This window comes from Blennius ocellaris (assembly GCF_963422515.1).
Source record: "Blennius ocellaris genome assembly, chromosome: 20".
NCBI lineage: Eukaryota > Metazoa > Chordata > Actinopteri > Blenniiformes > Blenniidae > Blennius > Blennius ocellaris.
In genome coordinates, this window is record NC_137669.1 from 8,328,626 (window position 1) to 8,344,708 (window position 16,083).

A 16,083-nucleotide genomic window follows, 5' to 3' on the forward strand; every position below is an offset into this window, starting at 1 on the left:
CCTCAGTGCATGGTTTCGCTGCATATAGATGCTCAGTAATTAATTTTCCTTTTTAATAGGTTTACAAATTATACAGAGTTTCTCTCAAATGTGGGACCCAGTGATAAGTTAATATAAATAGGAAATACACATATCTTGTGGTAGCAGTTCTTACAATACTTAACGTGAAGTTCATTATCCAACACATCAAATGATGGTGCTTTCTTTAAATCTTTACTCTGTAAGTGAAGTTAGATTCCTGTGGAAATCAACCACATTTCTCGTTTCTTTCTCTCACACTTCACAAACACCAGCCAACACAAAGCGTACACTGGCAGCGCCAGACTGGGGATTCCAGCCAAAATGAAGATGATGGCGTTAATCCATGAAGGGTAGGGTACCGACACCAAAGCTGGGAACTGCTCCTGAGATTAATAAAAGGAAAAGGTGCCAGTGAGTGACATTTATCTGCTCGAGCTCAACATTGTTTGCCATAAAAATGTGGGAGGAAAATGAAGCGTTATGAGCTTGTGAGCTTACAGAGTTTGGGTCCCAGACTAAGTAGGTGAGTTCTTTCTGAGCTTGAGTCGCCAAGTAGAAAATTAAGATGATCATGATGGTGAGAGGACTGGTTAACCTCCATGAAATCTGCCAGAAGATGGAGGGTTTTCGTCCAGTCATAAACTTTATGTCCTCATTGAACCTGTGATGAAATTAAAAATAATAATAATAATGACAATGAGATATTTGGAATCTTGTCAAGCAGATGTTAATGAATCAATTCACTATATTTGATTGTTTCTACACGTATGGAACAAAAAACCATTTTTATTTTGTGAAATTAGTCCAAACATAAGATCTATCCTTCTCAGTTATTCGCATGCTTTGGTCACAGAACACAGTCCTCGTATACGTTCAGGCCTTCACAAACGTATGCAATCAAATGAGCCCAAATGAAAAAAATAAAGAAAATCAGTTCAATCTGTAAATGAAGTCTTAGACGAGTCTGGCCACATGAGAGATTGTGAGTGATTTCTCAGTTAAACAGCTGAACATCAAAACTATTAGATGGTTAAATCAACAAGTGTTCTTCTACTAATCAGTTTAACTGTCGTGCAGCTACCGGCCAGTAGGTGGGGCTGCAGAGTCAGAAGTGGATTTGAGAGAACTGCACAAAACAATAGTTGCTTCTGCTTGGGTTGTTTGCTGCACTCAATTTTACATTGTTTATTCGGAGATGCTTTTTTTACTGCCTGGTCTGACACCATTACAACAACGACCTCACCAGATATACCCCATATATAATGTACTGTGTAGATCACCCAGTTAACCTTGTTGATATTAAAGGTTTCAGGAAGTCTCTGGCATGCTGAGACCTTGTCCTTGAGTACTGGGAGGACAAAGATGACAAAAGCTGATTTCACTCTTTTAGATTGACCTAATTTGTCAAAGAAAAGTGAAGCATGAGTAGAAATATGTTTCATTTAGGTGCAATTTCATTAAATAAAAAGCTCTGAGTCGTGCCGTTTTCAGAGACTTGGAATGTTGTTTAAGCAAAAACACCTTTCAAACTTTTTCTTGGAAACGCATACATCTGCTGAAAGACGGTACTCCAAGAAACTCCAACAACAGTTGTCGCAAAATGATTCCAGATCTGCCTGGATTGGCAACAACTTTAAAAACTACAAACCTAAAAAGAAATCCACTCCATGAACAAGTAACACCGAGCCCACAATCTCACCGAGGTGTAAAATATAAACATTAAACATGAGTAAGTCTGACTTGCACTTGAGTTTTTGGTTGAGCAAACTTTGATCAGAGGGGAACAATAATTGCATGTCATCAGGAAAGCACCTGTGTGAGATTCCCTTTTATGGAAGTGCATGATTCATATTAGAAGAATAGGACAGATCTTGAGGTTTGGACACATAATACACAAGCAATCTATACTGAAACTTTGGTCTTTTAAATTATAGAAATGAAGACATTCTCCTTAACACACTTGTTGGGCATGTCAATAATTTGTCAGCTTAAATGAGGCCATAATTGTGAACAAACCTGTCTATGCCGTAGATGTAAACGACAGCAATCATCTCAAATAATCCAATGGTCAGCAGGGGCACGGATCCAGCAAAGTTGTCAAAGAGGGTCACCCAGTAAAATCCTGACCTCTGCGCGAACAGGAGGGAGATGATGAAGGCGATCAGGCACGTCATCCCTGGAAAACAAAGACGAGGGAATTACAGCAGGAATCAGGCGGTTTTATGCTCGATGCGTCCGCACGGCTTCGTGCTGCCAAATTTCAGCAGACGTCACCGCTCAGTGCACCTCCAAATGTTTGACAACACAGACGAAGACATGAGAGGAAAAAAGGCGGACCCGAAGGAGGACTGAAGACTTGGTTATAAAGACACAAAAAACAAAGCTGCACATCCACTCTGGAAACAAGATTTGACTCAGATGTCAATTTGCTTCAGTGTCAGACTTCAACAGAGGGGAAATTTAATTTGAAATGAGAGTTGCATGCTCTGCTTTCACACTGCAGGATCACCTGCTGGTGTCACAGAGAAGTCCAATTCTTGTGTGTTTGCGATGCACTGCCCCCTGCAGGTTGGGAGCGGGAGCCACTTGTAGTATAAATGGCACACATGTTCTCTCATGCTGATTCTGCACGTCTAAAGTTCCGCACATCGCGCCCGTGCCTCAAGCATAAAACAGCCTTTAGATTGCAAATGAACGTTTCATACCTGTCAGTGCTTCTTGGGGCCATTTGTTAGGTAACAAATTCAGATCTTTCAACGGGACAACAACTCCCTCGATGTTGCCAAATAACGTCGACAATCCCAAGCAGAGGAGCATCACGAAGAAGAGGACGGACCAGATGGGAGAACCCGGCATCTTGGTGATGGCCTCCGTGAAAACAATGAAAGCCAGCCCAGTTCCCTCCACTCCCTGAACAAAACACGACCCAGGTTATAGTGACCAGTATTAGCCACATGGAATCATCACAGATCAGGGTGTGAAGGGTCACCTCACTGAGAAGTTTTTGCATGTCACAGGTGTTGATGGTCAGACCAAGAGGAACGTCATGATTGGAGGCATTCAGTTGAATATAGGCTCCTTCATAGTTGTTTGCTGTGATGTTGTCCTCCGGGAGACCAAATGCATTTCGTAATGTCTGGATGTTTCTAGGGAAGGAGCACGACGGGTGAAAAACAAGCATCTTTATTCCATTTGGTAGAATAGAATTGAAAGATATGGACACGATTGAAAGAGCTGAGATGTTGGATGATCATTTAAATAAATTGCAAAGACTTTACCAATACATACACCTTTAAAATGTCCTCAATTAAATTCACTATAAACTCATAGATACATGTTTAAAAAGTATTGATTATTGTGTTCAACAATTGGAACCTATTTTATTTGGCTACTTACTCATTGACACATTTGTCATATTTCTCAGTGGCCCTGAAGCCAATGATGGTGTAGGTCACTGTGGCTGCGTAGATGGAGGTGAGTCCAGTTATAGCAGACAGCAACACGGCGTCTTGCATGCAGTTGTTGCTTGAGGAAAAAGCAGAGTGAGAACACATCAGGCAGGAGGGTGGATACCGGTCATGTATTTGATACTGGTGGTGGGAGGAATGATAATTAAAGAACTAGTTGGCGTCTGAGTGTCTCTTACTGAATAGGGTTATAGCTTGAGAAGGAGATGAGCCCCCCCCACGCCAAGCTGAAGGCATAGAAGACCTGGGCACCTGCATCCAGCCAAGTTTCTGGTTTGAGCAGCTCTTCCATCTGCAAACAGGAACATACAGTGTCGTGATGCTTCATGTTTTGACCTTTCACTTTTTTTTTTCATGTTACAGAAATGTGAAACGTACATCAGGTGTAAAGAGGAACTTTACTCCATTCAAGGCCCCTTTAAGAGTCAGTCCTCGGATCAGAAAGATAGCCAGGACGATGTAAGGCAGGATGGCTGTGACATACACTGCCTGAGGTCACAACGAACAAAAATGTAGAAAATATATGTATAGATTGTAGTGATAACAGAATAAATGATACATAGATTTTAACTCCAGCTTTCACCTTTCCTGAAGTACCGATCCCACGTATGTAGCAGATGCAGATGACTGTCCAGGCTGATAACAGACAGAGTACCATGGGCCAGTGGACTCCTCCAGAGTCGGCTATGGACGTCGAAGTGTTCAGAGTTTGTCTGTAAAAGTAATAATCCACAGTGGAGCTTTCCTGACACTCCGGTACATACCCTGAAGAACCATCAAACAGTCAGGCAGAGCTGGGACGATCACTATAATTGAATATATGAACGTGTACATTCTGATACCTGTCATATTTTCATTGAGGGGGCAGTGGCTCCAAGGCAATGGAGACTGGAAGGAGTTGAAGAGATACCATATGATCCAGGCTATGAGGGTGTTGTAGTACAGTCCGATCAGCAATGACACCAGCATTGAGCCAATACCTAATTGAAAAACCATTCATTAAAAAAAAAAACATTTCATATATCACTTCTCATCCTACTGGGAAAAGTCTGCAGGGATGTAGGGGTAGTGTAAAGGAAATACAGGAGGAACATGGCGGGTTTGGTCCTGGTCTTGAAACAGTTCTTCACCCTCTCACAGATGATCAAGGGGGCATGAGAGTTCAACAAACCAGTCTTTGCATCTACTATGTTGTCCTCATTTTTTTTTCTGATGTTAAACTTAAGAGGAACCAAATGTTCATTATTGTTCAGCTCTGGATAACTGGATCCACTCCTTACCAATACCAGTCAGATAAGGACTGATGGCCCTCCACACTCCCACGCTGCCTTTTCTGAGACGCTGACCGATGGCAAACTCCAGCAGAAGGAGAGGCATTCCTTCAAACACCAGAAGGATCACGTAGGGAATCAAAAATGCACCTGGAAAATGAAACGACACGGGAAAAAAATCCCATAAACGTCTCTGGCAATGCATTTCGGTCAGTTTGTTCAAGGTCGCTCACGCGCCACACATGAGCAAAAGGGTTGTTTATTCTGCGACAGATCCACCTTGACCTGGAAGATGCTAAACAGCATTTTGTCACTCTCGATGGGAAAGTTGAGTCCAAAAAAAACACCCGAGATATCAACCGACATAAAGTATTATCTGCACTGTAAGGAAGTGAAGGAGCTCTGGGACAATGTCAACAAGTTAGTGTGTCTTAGCAGCTGGCTGGAAAAGGAGTAACATGGCCACATTCATGTAGACAAATACATTTTTTGTTAACATTAACTGTGAAGGTGTTTAATAAACACATTGAATAAATATATATATTCCCTTCTTTCTTGATTCTGTTGGCTCATGCAAAAGAAAGCAGTTAATATACTGTCAATTAAAACTGAATGACTTAATTGTGATTGATCAAAATTAATCCACAGCAAGCCTGTGATGCACTTTACAATGGCATCTTTACAATTAAACAACTGACTAAGTTGACATAGGATGTGGTGCCAGACTTGAGCATCATTACTTGTTTTTACCATCCAGGATGGTAAAAAACATCTGGTAAATATTTTTTTATTAAACAAAAAGAGTCCTTGACTTTGCCCAAATATGCATATGCTCAATCAAATCTGCAGTGGAAAACTGTCCACAGTTATAATTTTGTACATAACTTTGGCCTCATTGTGACAGCTCTAAATATATTAATATCTCCACAGTGGTCCACAGACTTAATGACTTGGAACTTGAAACTAAATATGAAGTTATTTCAATCATGTTGAAATTTGTTGACCCATCATTGAAAACAGGCCCAATTTCAACTATTTCCCTGAAGCTAGAATTCCTCACTGGTCTTACCTCCTCCATGACTCTGACACAGGTAAGGGAATCTCCACACGTTACCAATCCCGATGCAGAAGCCCACGCAGGTTAAGATGTACTGGGCTTTATTGTCCCACTTGGGTCTGTTGTTGACGTCCTCTTCTTCCATCTTTTCCAGCTCCTCGTAGCTCGGGATCCGCTCCTCCAGCCCGGGGTTAGGAAGTTGCAGTTTCATGTTGAGCGCAGTTTTACAGGAATCTCACAAGGTTGCTGTCTGGAGTCACACTGGCCACTGAGGGAAACCAGCTCGTCAAGCCTTAAACACGTTTATGATCTTTCGCTTTTATGATCAGGTTCACTTTATAGAATAACAAGTGCATAGTTTGTTTCTCCACTCTTATACTGTCAATAAAGGTTATTATAAATTACATATTTAAAAAAAACAACAATTTCCACCAACAGAACACTGAATTTCAGTCAAACCGCACGCGAGGTGATTAAGTGCCTGATGTGAATCAGGTGTGAGATTTCTTCTTCTACTACTCCTTCTTCTTCTTTTCTCATTTATGGGCGGGTTGCAAACAGCTCTCGGGTGCATACCGCCACCTACCGTACATTAGTGCCCAGCGTCACATAGTAACCCTCTCAGAAAGTTGAACAATGTCTTCCTGACATTACACACTCTTACTTTCTCCCCTTCTGTTCCAGTAATGTCAGCCAGGCTCCAGGGCCGTTATGCGGCTCTCACTTCCCCTTGCAGCCTCTTTCTTTCTGAAGCATATTTTACACCGTGCATTGATATATGTTCCACATTCTCTTTCACGCCACATCTCTCACACTCGTCAGTATTCTTTTTACCCATTATATTCATTATGTCATTCAGACCAGTATGTCCCACCCCAAGTCTCATCAGGATAATTTCCTCTCCTCGGTTCCTTTCTTTAAAGATTTTTGTTCTTACTGATTTTTGTATGTTGGGAGTATTTCCTTCCTTTCTCACCATTTTCCCATATTCCCTGCCATATTTCTCATGTTGCATTTCAGTGAGCAACTCTTCCCTAATGCTGTGTGTTGATTGTAGGCTTTCTAACATCGCAAGTGAGTCTGTGCACACCACCACCCTATCTGGTCTGACCTCCTCCACCCACTGGTTACTGATGATTGCTGCAACCGTTCCTGCTGCGAAGACTGACAAGTGATCCGATAGGCGTTTTGGCATTTACACTCCAAACATTGGTACGTACACCCCTGTTCCCACACACACCTTTGTGTTCTTGGATCTGTCTGTGATTATTTTGAGATAATCATGATGAACTGTTCTTAGGTAGTCACTCGTTCTCTCACCCACTTCACTCAGACTCCATTCAGAGTTAGACTATACACCTGTAGTCTAATGTCGACCTCATAAGTGCCTCCTACATGTCCAGTAAAGCCTGTTTGTCTTCCCCCAATCACATCTGGCCACCGCTTTCAACAAGTTTATGACTTCCTTACACTTTGCTTCCACATACTCAACCTGCTTTTTGCATGTATATTTACCATCAAGCCATAAGCCCAGATATTTAAATTCCTCCACCCTTTCTAATGGCAGAACATACATTGCTAGCTTCTCCACCTCCACCTTTCTCTTATTTGTGACCATCATATAGCAGGACTTACTTGCTGAAACCTTAAACCCCCATTCATAGGACCATTTTTCTACTTTTCCAACTGCTCTCTATATTTTTTCCATCACATATGTCATATTTTTCCCCTCTGATCCAAACGCCCCCATCATCTGCATACAAGGGTTAATTCAATGCCTCCTTCACCTTTTGCAAACATGTCATTTGTTATTATGTTAAATAATACCGGGCTGTGTTGTTGTTGTTGTTGTTCTCCCTTGTGTTGTGCCATTTTCTACTCCAAAATCCTTTGAGAGTTTTGCCCCAACTTTCACTCTTATTCACCTGTCTGTGAGAAAACTTAGTATCCAGTTGTACATCCTGCCATTGATGCCCAACCAGTTTAACTTTATCAGCAGCCCTTCCCTCCGCATTGAGTCGTATGCTTTTTCTATGTCAAAGAAAACACTTGCCATCGCCACTTTCATTTTTATTGCCTTTTTTATTGCCTTTAGTATCATTACTTCCCCTAACGAGTGCGTCCACAGGAGATCATCTCTTTCTGAATCCACACTGAATCTCACTAATTAGTTCTCTTTTCTCCAGTTCATATGTAACTTATTCCAAATTGTAAACAGCTCAAAGAATATCACAACCACATTATATTTTACTTGTTTTTTTTTTATTATTATTATTTCAGTCTGTTACATTCACACACAAGGTCATACACCAGTGGCAACAGCCAGTGCATTAGGAGCAATTTGGGGATCAATTTATTAATTGTTCACTCTTTGGATTGGAAGATGGTCCACCCTATCAGATGAGGGATATCTGTTGCCTTAGTGTCCCAATAAAAGTAAACATTTTGCCTCAGTGCATGGTTTCCCAGCATATAGATGCTCAGTCATTCATTTTCCCATTTAATAGGTTTACAAATTATACAGATTTTCTCTCCAATGTGGGACCCAGTGATAAGTTAATATAAATAGGAAATACACATATCTTGTGGTAGCAGTTCTTACAATACTTAACATGAAGTTTATTATCCAGCACATGAAATGATGGTGCTTTTAAAAAAATCTTTATTCTGTAACTGAAGTTAAGAAATGTGGTTGATTTCCACAGGAATCGGTTTCTTTTTACCACACTTCACAAACACCAGCCAACACAAAGCGTACACTGGCAGCACCAGACTGGGGATTCCAGCCAAAATGAAGATGATGGCGCTAATCCATGAAGGGTAGGGTACCGACACCAAAGCTGGGAACTGCTCCTGAGATTAAAAGGAAAAGGTGCCAGTGAGTGACATTTATATGCTCGAGTTCAACATTGTTTGCCATAAAAATGTGGGAGGAAAATGAAGCGTTATGAGCTTGTGAGCTTACAGAGTTTGGGTCCCAGACTAAGTAGGTGAGTTCTTTCTGAGCTTGAGTCGCCAAGTAGAAAATTAAGATGATCATGATGGTGAGAGGACTGGTTAACCTCCATGAAATCTGCCAGAAGATGGAGGGTTTTCGTCCAGTCATAAACTTTATGTCCTCATTGAACCTGTGATGAAATTAAAAATAATAATAATAATGACAATGAGATATTTGGAATCTTGTCAAGCAGATGTTAATGAATCAATTCACTATATTTGATTGTTTCTACACGTATGGAACAAAAAACCATTTTTATTTTGTGAAATTAGTCCAAACATAAGATCTATCCTTCTCAGTTATTCGCATGCTTTGGTCACAGAACACAGTCCTCGTATACGTTCAGGCCTTTACAAACGTACGCAATCAAATGAACCCAAATGAAAAAAATAAAGAAAATCAGTTCAATCTGTAAATGAAGTCTTAGACGAGTCTGGCCACATGAGAGATTGTGAGTGGTTTTTCAGTTAAACAGCTGAACATTAAAACTATTAGAACATCAACAAGTGCTCTTCTTGTAATTAGTTTAACTGTCGTGCAGCTACCGGCCAGTAGGTGGGGCTGCAGAGTCAGAGCAGATTTGAGTGAACTGCACAAAACAATAGTTACTTCTGTTTGGGTTGTTTGCTGCACTCAAATTTTACATTATTTATTTCAGGGTTGTCAAACTCAGATCCTCGAGGGCCGGAGCTCTGCGCGTTCTCCATGTCTCCCTCCACTGAATGTCCTGCTGGTTCATCACCACGTTCAGCATAAAGCTAGATAATGAGCTGCTCATTGCACTCAGCTGTGTTGAAGCAGGAAGACATGCAAAATGTGCAAGCCTGTGGCCCTCGAGGACTGGAGTTAAATCTGTTCGTTTTGGTGTAATTTATACAATTAAAAGCTCTGTGAGTCATGCTGTTTTCAGAGACTTGTAATGTTGTTGTCTAAGCTAAAAAAACTCCTTTCAAACTTTATCTTGGAAACAGATGCATCTGCTGAAAGACAGTACTCCAAGAAACTCCTACAGCAGTTGTCGCAAAATGATTCCAGATCTGCCTGGATTGGCAATAACTTTAAAAACTACAAACCTAAAAAGAAATCCACTCCATGAACAAGCAACACCGAGCCCACAATCTCACCGAGGTGTAAAATGTAAACATTAAACATGAATAAGTCTGACTTGCACTTGAGTTTTTGGTTGAGCAAACTTTGGGCTCTGAAACGTTGGTTTTTTTTAAATTATAGAAATGAAGACATTCTCCTTAAAACACTTGTTGGGCATGTCAATAATTTGTCAGCTTAAATGAGGCCATAATTGTGAACAAACCTGTCTATGCCGTAAATGTAAACTACAGCAATCATCTCAAACAATCCAATGGTCAGCAGGGGCACGGATCCAGCAAAGTTGTCAAAGAGGGTCACCCAGTAAAGTCCTGACCTCTGCGTGAACAGGAGGGAGATGATGAAGGCGATCAGGCACGTCACCCCTGAAAAACACAAAGACGAGGGAATTACATCAGGAATCACTCCATCTTTGATTGCAAATGAACGTTTCATACCTGTCAGTGCTTCTTGGGGCCATTTTTTAGGTAACAAATTGAGATCTTTCAACGGGACAACAACTCCCTCGATGTTGCCAAATAACGTCGACAATCCCAAGCAGAGGAGCATCACGAAGAAGAGGACGGACCAGATGGGAGAACCCGGCATCTTGGTGATGGCCTCCGTGAAAACAATGAAAGCCAGCCCAGTTCCCTCCACTCCCTGAACAAAACACGACCCAGGTTAGAGTAACCAGTATTAGCCACATGGAATCATCACAGATCAGGGTGTGAAGGGTCACCTCACTGAGAAGTTTTTGCATGTCACAGGTGTTGATGGTCAGACCAAGAACAACGTCATGATTGGAGGCATTCAGTTGAATATAGGCTCCTTCATAGTTGTTTGCTGTGATGTTGTCCTCCGGGAGACCAAATGCATTCAGTAATGTCTGGATGTTTCTAGGGAAGGAGCACGACAGGTAAAAAACAAGCATCTTTATTCCATTTGGTAGAATAGAATTGTAAGATATGGACACGATTGAAAGAGCTGAGCTGTTGGATGATCATTTAAATAAATTGCAAAGACTTTACCAATACATACACCTTTAAAATGTCCTCAATTAAATTCACTGTAAACTCATAGATACACATTTAAAAAGTTATTGATTATTGTGTTCAACAATTGGAACCTATTTTATTTGGCTACTTACTCATTGACACATTTGTCATATTTCTCAGTGGCCCTGAAGCCAATGATGGTGTAGGTCACTGTGGCTGCGTAGATGGAGGTGAGTCCAGTTATAGCAGACAGCAACACGGCGTCTTGCATGCAGTTGTTGCTTGAGGAAAAAGCAGAGTGAGAACACATCAGGCAGGAGGGTGGATACCAGTCCTGTATTTGATACTGGTGGTGGGAGGAATGATAATTAAAGAACTAGTTGGCGTCTGAGTGTCTCTTACTGAATAGGGTTATAGCTTGAGAAGGAGATGAGCCCCCCCCACGCCAAGCTGAAGGCATAGAAGACCTGGGCACCTGCATCCAGCCAAGTTTCTGGTTTGAGCAGCTCTTCCATCTGCAAACAGGAACATACAGTGTCGTGATGCTTCATGTTTTGACCTTTCACTTTTTTTTTTCATGTTACAGAAATGTGAAACGTACATCAGGTGTAAAGAGGAACTTTACTCCATTCAAGGCCCCTTTAAGAGTCAGTCCTCGGATCAGAAAGATAGCCAGGACGATGTAAGGCAGGATGGCTGTGACATACACTGCCTGAGGTCACAACGAACAAAAATGTAGAAAATATATGTATAGATTGTAGTGATAACAGAATAAATGATACATAGATTTTAACTCCAGCTTTCACCTTTCCTGAAGTACCGATCCCACGTATGTAGCAGATGCAGATGACTGTCCAGGCTGATAACAGACAGAGTACCATGGGCCAGTGGACTCCTCCAGAGTCGGCTATGGACGTCGAAGTGTTCAGAGTTTGTCTGTAAAAGTAATAATCCACAGTGGAGCTTTCCTGACACTCCGGTACATACCCTGAAGAACCATCAAACAGTCAGGCAGAGCTGGGACGATCACTATAATTGAATATATGAACGTGTACATTCTGATACCTGTCATATTTTCATTGAGGGGGCAGTGGCTCCAAGGCAATGGAGACTGGAAGGAGTTGAAGAGATACCACATGATCCAGGCTATGAGGGTGTTGTAGTACAGTCCGATCAGCAATGACACCAGCATGGAGCCAATACCTAATTGAAAAACCATTCATTAAAAAAAAAATTCGTATATCACTTCTCATCCTACTGGGAAAAGTCTGCAGGGATGTAGGGGTAGTGTAAAGGAAATACAGGAGGAACATGGCGGGTTTGGTCCTGGTTTTGAAACAGTTCTTCACCCTCTCACAGATGATCAAGGGGGCATGAGAGTTCAACAAACCAGTCTTTGCATCTACTATGTTGTCCTAATTGTTTTCTGATATTAAACTTAAGAGGAACCAAATGTTCATTATTGTTCAGCTCTGGATAACTGGATCGACTCCTTACCAATACCAGTCAGATAAGGACTGATGGCCCTCCACACTCCCACGCTGCCTTTTCTGAGACGCTGACCGATGGCAAACTCCAGCAGAAGGAGAGGCATTCCTTCCAACACCAGAAGGATCACGTAGGGAATCAAAAACGCACCTGGAAAATGAAACAAAGCAAAAAAAAATCCCATAAACGTCTCTGGCAATGCATTTCGGTCAGTTTGTTCAAGGTCGCTCACGCGCCACACATGAGCAAAAGGGTTGTTTATTCTGCGACAGATCCACCTTGACCTGGAAGATGCTAAACAGCATTTTGTCACTCTCGATGGGAAAGTTGCGTCCAAAAAAAACACCCGAGATATCAACCGACATAAAGTATTATCTGCACTGTAAGGAAGTGAAGGAGCGTAAACGTGAGTCAGAGACTCTGCCAACTGTATTCAGTTGCAACAACATTGTAAATGAGAAGCTGTCAGTTCTCCTCTGGGACAATGTCAATAAGTTAGTGTGTCTTAGCAGCTGGCTGGAAAAGGAGTAACATGGCCACATTAATGTAGATAAATATGTTTTTTGTTAACATTAACTGTGAAGGTGTTTAAAAAACACATTGAACAAATATATGTTCCTCTTTCTTGATTCTGTTGGCTCATGCAAAATAAAACAGTTAATATACTGTCAATTAAAACTGAATTACTTTTAATTGTGATTAATCAAAATTAATCCCCAGCAACCCTGTGATGCACTTTACAATGGCATATTTGCAATCATACAACTGACTTTAAGTTGACTGAGATGTGGTGTCAGACTAGGACATCATTCATTTTTTAATCATCCAGGATGGTAAAACATCTGGTCAATAGTAAAAAAAATTAAAAAGAGTCCTTGACTTTGCCCAAGTATGCATATGCTCAATCAAATCAAATTTGCAGTGGAAAACTGTACACAGTTATATTCTTGTACATAACTTTGGCCTCATTGTGACAGCTCTAAATCTATTAATATATCCACAGTGCTCCACAGACTTAATGACTTGGAACTTGAAACTAAATATGTTGAAATCATGTTGAAATTTGTTGACCCATCATTGAAAACAGGCCCAATTTCAACCATTTCCCTGAAGCTAGAATTCCTCACTGGTCTTACCTCCTCCATGACTCTGACACAGGTAAGGGAATCTCCACACGTTACCAATCCCGATGCAGAAGCCCACGCAGGTTAAGATGTACTGGGCTTTATTGTCCCACTTGGGTCTGTTGTTGACGTCCTCTTCTTCCATCTTTTCCAGCTCCTCGTAGCTCGGGATCCGCTCCTCCAACCCGGGGTTAGGAAATTGCAGTTTCATATTGAGCGCAGTTTTACAGGAATCTCACAAGGTTGCTGTCTGGAGTCACACTGGCCACTGAGGGAAACCAGCTCGTCAAGCCTTAAACACGTTTATGATCTTTCGCTTTTATGATCAGGTTCACTTTATAGATTAGCAAGTGCATAGTTTGTTTTTCCACTCTTATACTGTCAATAAAGGTTATTGTAGATTACATATTAAAAAAAACAAACTATATCCAGCAACAGAATATTGAATTTCAGTCAAACTGAACAAAATATAAACCTCACCCATCAACCCTATAGGTAATTGTGATTTATGTCAAACTAGTAGTCTTGCTGCTGGGCGCGCCAGGAGCTGATAATGACATTGATAACCTTTGCAAAGTGCTCTGAGGTGCCGCCATGGTGATGCTGCTGAGTTTTCTCTTTAATAGCACCGAAAGCATGATCATGTGAAGATTAGTGTCACTACGAATGTAGCTGCGAAATCCAGTCGCTGACTGAAATTATATTTAGATAGTTACATAAAAGGTGAAAGAACAATATACACCTGCCCCTGTCGTGGTTTCAGGTTGAACATGTCTCTGATAAAGGAAAGATATGATTAAAGGTTTGCTCAAAACTCAGTCAGCTGGCTTGTAAATATTCGATGTGTGGCATTATGGTTCATATATTTCACCTCAGATATGGGATTTTAGACGTGTGAACAACCCCATGACTTTTGCAGCCACTGCAAAACAATTTTTACATGGGTAACTTTATTTGCAATGTTTGTTAAAGATTGATGAATGAAACCCATTTTGAACTGAGCTCAGGATTGTTTTGGGGTATATTTTCTTACATGCTTTAGATGAAATAACCAAATTTCAGTAGTAAAAATTCAATAGTAGGTGGAAGAGATCTGATTAGTAAACTAATGAAGGTAAGGTTTTGACCAAAAGGTATCTTGATGAAGTTACAGAATGATATGAGTCGGGTTTGATCAAACTGTTTTTGGCTAAAGTGAGGACATGCAGTTACATTTTAAGTAAATTTCCTCGTTATAATGTCTCATTGTTTGGTACTTGATCATCTTTTCCACATAGTTTTCATCAAAAGCTTAAAGATTTTTCTTTCTACTATATGGTATATGTTATATGCCTGATTGAATACAGGTTTATGTGAGTTGGGCACCATTTTTCTTTTGTTTGAATTTACATTTTGAGATGTCAAAGTTAAGATTGTAGTTAAATAGAGTCTGATCTGATGTCTAATCTCGTTCCGTAAGAACATAAATCTACTGTTGTTCATGTATTGTACTGGCAGGCCGTGATGGGTCCAAGGTTCTTTTGTGGCATTAAAGGAAACAAAAATAAACATCTCGCTTTGATACAAACAATGCCTTATATATAGAAACAATCACGCTCTTTGGAATCTTTGTCCCAAACCTTTGTCATCATCTAAACATGAACACAATAGACTTGGTTAAATTTTATGAAATCTTTATTTTTAATCAAATCTCTTCCAGTTAGCAGCGTCATGGTGCAATACATCATGTGTGAGTTTTTATCTCGCACTTATCGTTATTTCAGTGAATCATTGTAAGATAAGATGTTGGCAACCCTCCAACAAGTGCGTAAAGAGACAAAGTTCAGTCTTACTGGAATATGTTTCGATGAAACTTATTAATGGTTTGCTTGTTCCAAATTGTGATGAAAACGTTGAATGAAAGTTGTACCGCTGATGCCAGATGATACATTCAAGCTTGTTTGGAAGAGATCACACATGTTATAATTTTTGATCAAATAAAACATCAAAGTAAGTTTACAATAGGCAATAGGTCGAGTTCGCATAAAATGTTGATCTTCTTTATCAACACTACAATAATGAGAAACTCGATCTTATTCCCATTGTAGATACAGTGAAAACAAACACAACTTCATATTATTTCAATCATTAATTTGCTAAAATAAGATATATTAAAAAAACAAACCTGCTGTTTACCAGAACTATGCACCATGCATACATACTATAGACAGTTAATCGTCTAGCTGTAGTTCAGAAGTTGGATGCTGCCAGAACACCTTCCATCTTTCACACAGCTTTATCCGAATAAGGTTTGTAGATGGTGCTGATCCTGGCTGACTACAGTATGTGTGGAAGGTGAGTTCATCCCAGACTAGTTTGTCACAAGACAATCAGAGAGGCACAGACAGTCACGTGTATGGCAAAGTGGCATTATCAACCAATCGGATGCATATTTTTGGACTGTGAGAGGAAGCCACGGCACCTGGTGAAAATCCACGCATGTACAGTGAGAACATGCTAACTACTGGACTTGGACTGGAGGTATTCACTCTGGGAGGTGTGAACCACTACACCACTGTGCATCCCATGTATGA

At 40.7% G+C, this 16,083-nt stretch overlaps 2 protein-coding genes across 2 annotated transcripts; both read right to left on the reverse strand.

Moving 5' to 3' along the window:
- Positions 1-230: 230 nt before the first annotated feature.
- LOC308144392 (sodium-dependent neutral amino acid transporter B(0)AT1-like) lies at positions 231-6,027 on the reverse strand (the record flags this gene model as incomplete). Its single annotated transcript, XM_080515502.1, has 12 exons — positions 231-404; positions 520-682; positions 2,038-2,197; positions 2,727-2,931; positions 3,011-3,167; positions 3,418-3,546; positions 3,668-3,780; positions 3,867-3,977; positions 4,072-4,253; positions 4,331-4,468; positions 4,769-4,909; positions 5,829-6,027. The coding sequence occupies 12 exons, from the start codon at positions 6,025-6,027 to the stop codon at positions 231-233; spliced, it is 1,872 nt and encodes a 623-aa protein (XP_080371628.1).
- A 2,468-nt stretch (positions 6,028-8,495) lies between these two features.
- Positions 8,496-13,721, reverse strand: LOC308144395 (sodium-dependent neutral amino acid transporter B(0)AT1-like; the record flags this gene model as incomplete). Its single annotated transcript, XM_080515505.1, has 12 exons — positions 8,496-8,669; positions 8,782-8,944; positions 10,127-10,286; positions 10,359-10,563; positions 10,643-10,799; positions 11,051-11,179; positions 11,301-11,413; positions 11,500-11,610; positions 11,705-11,886; positions 11,964-12,101; positions 12,396-12,536; positions 13,523-13,721. 12 exons carry the CDS (start codon positions 13,719-13,721, stop codon positions 8,496-8,498), a joined length of 1,872 nt encoding a protein of 623 aa, XP_080371631.1.
- Positions 13,722-16,083: the final 2,362 nt, after the last annotated feature.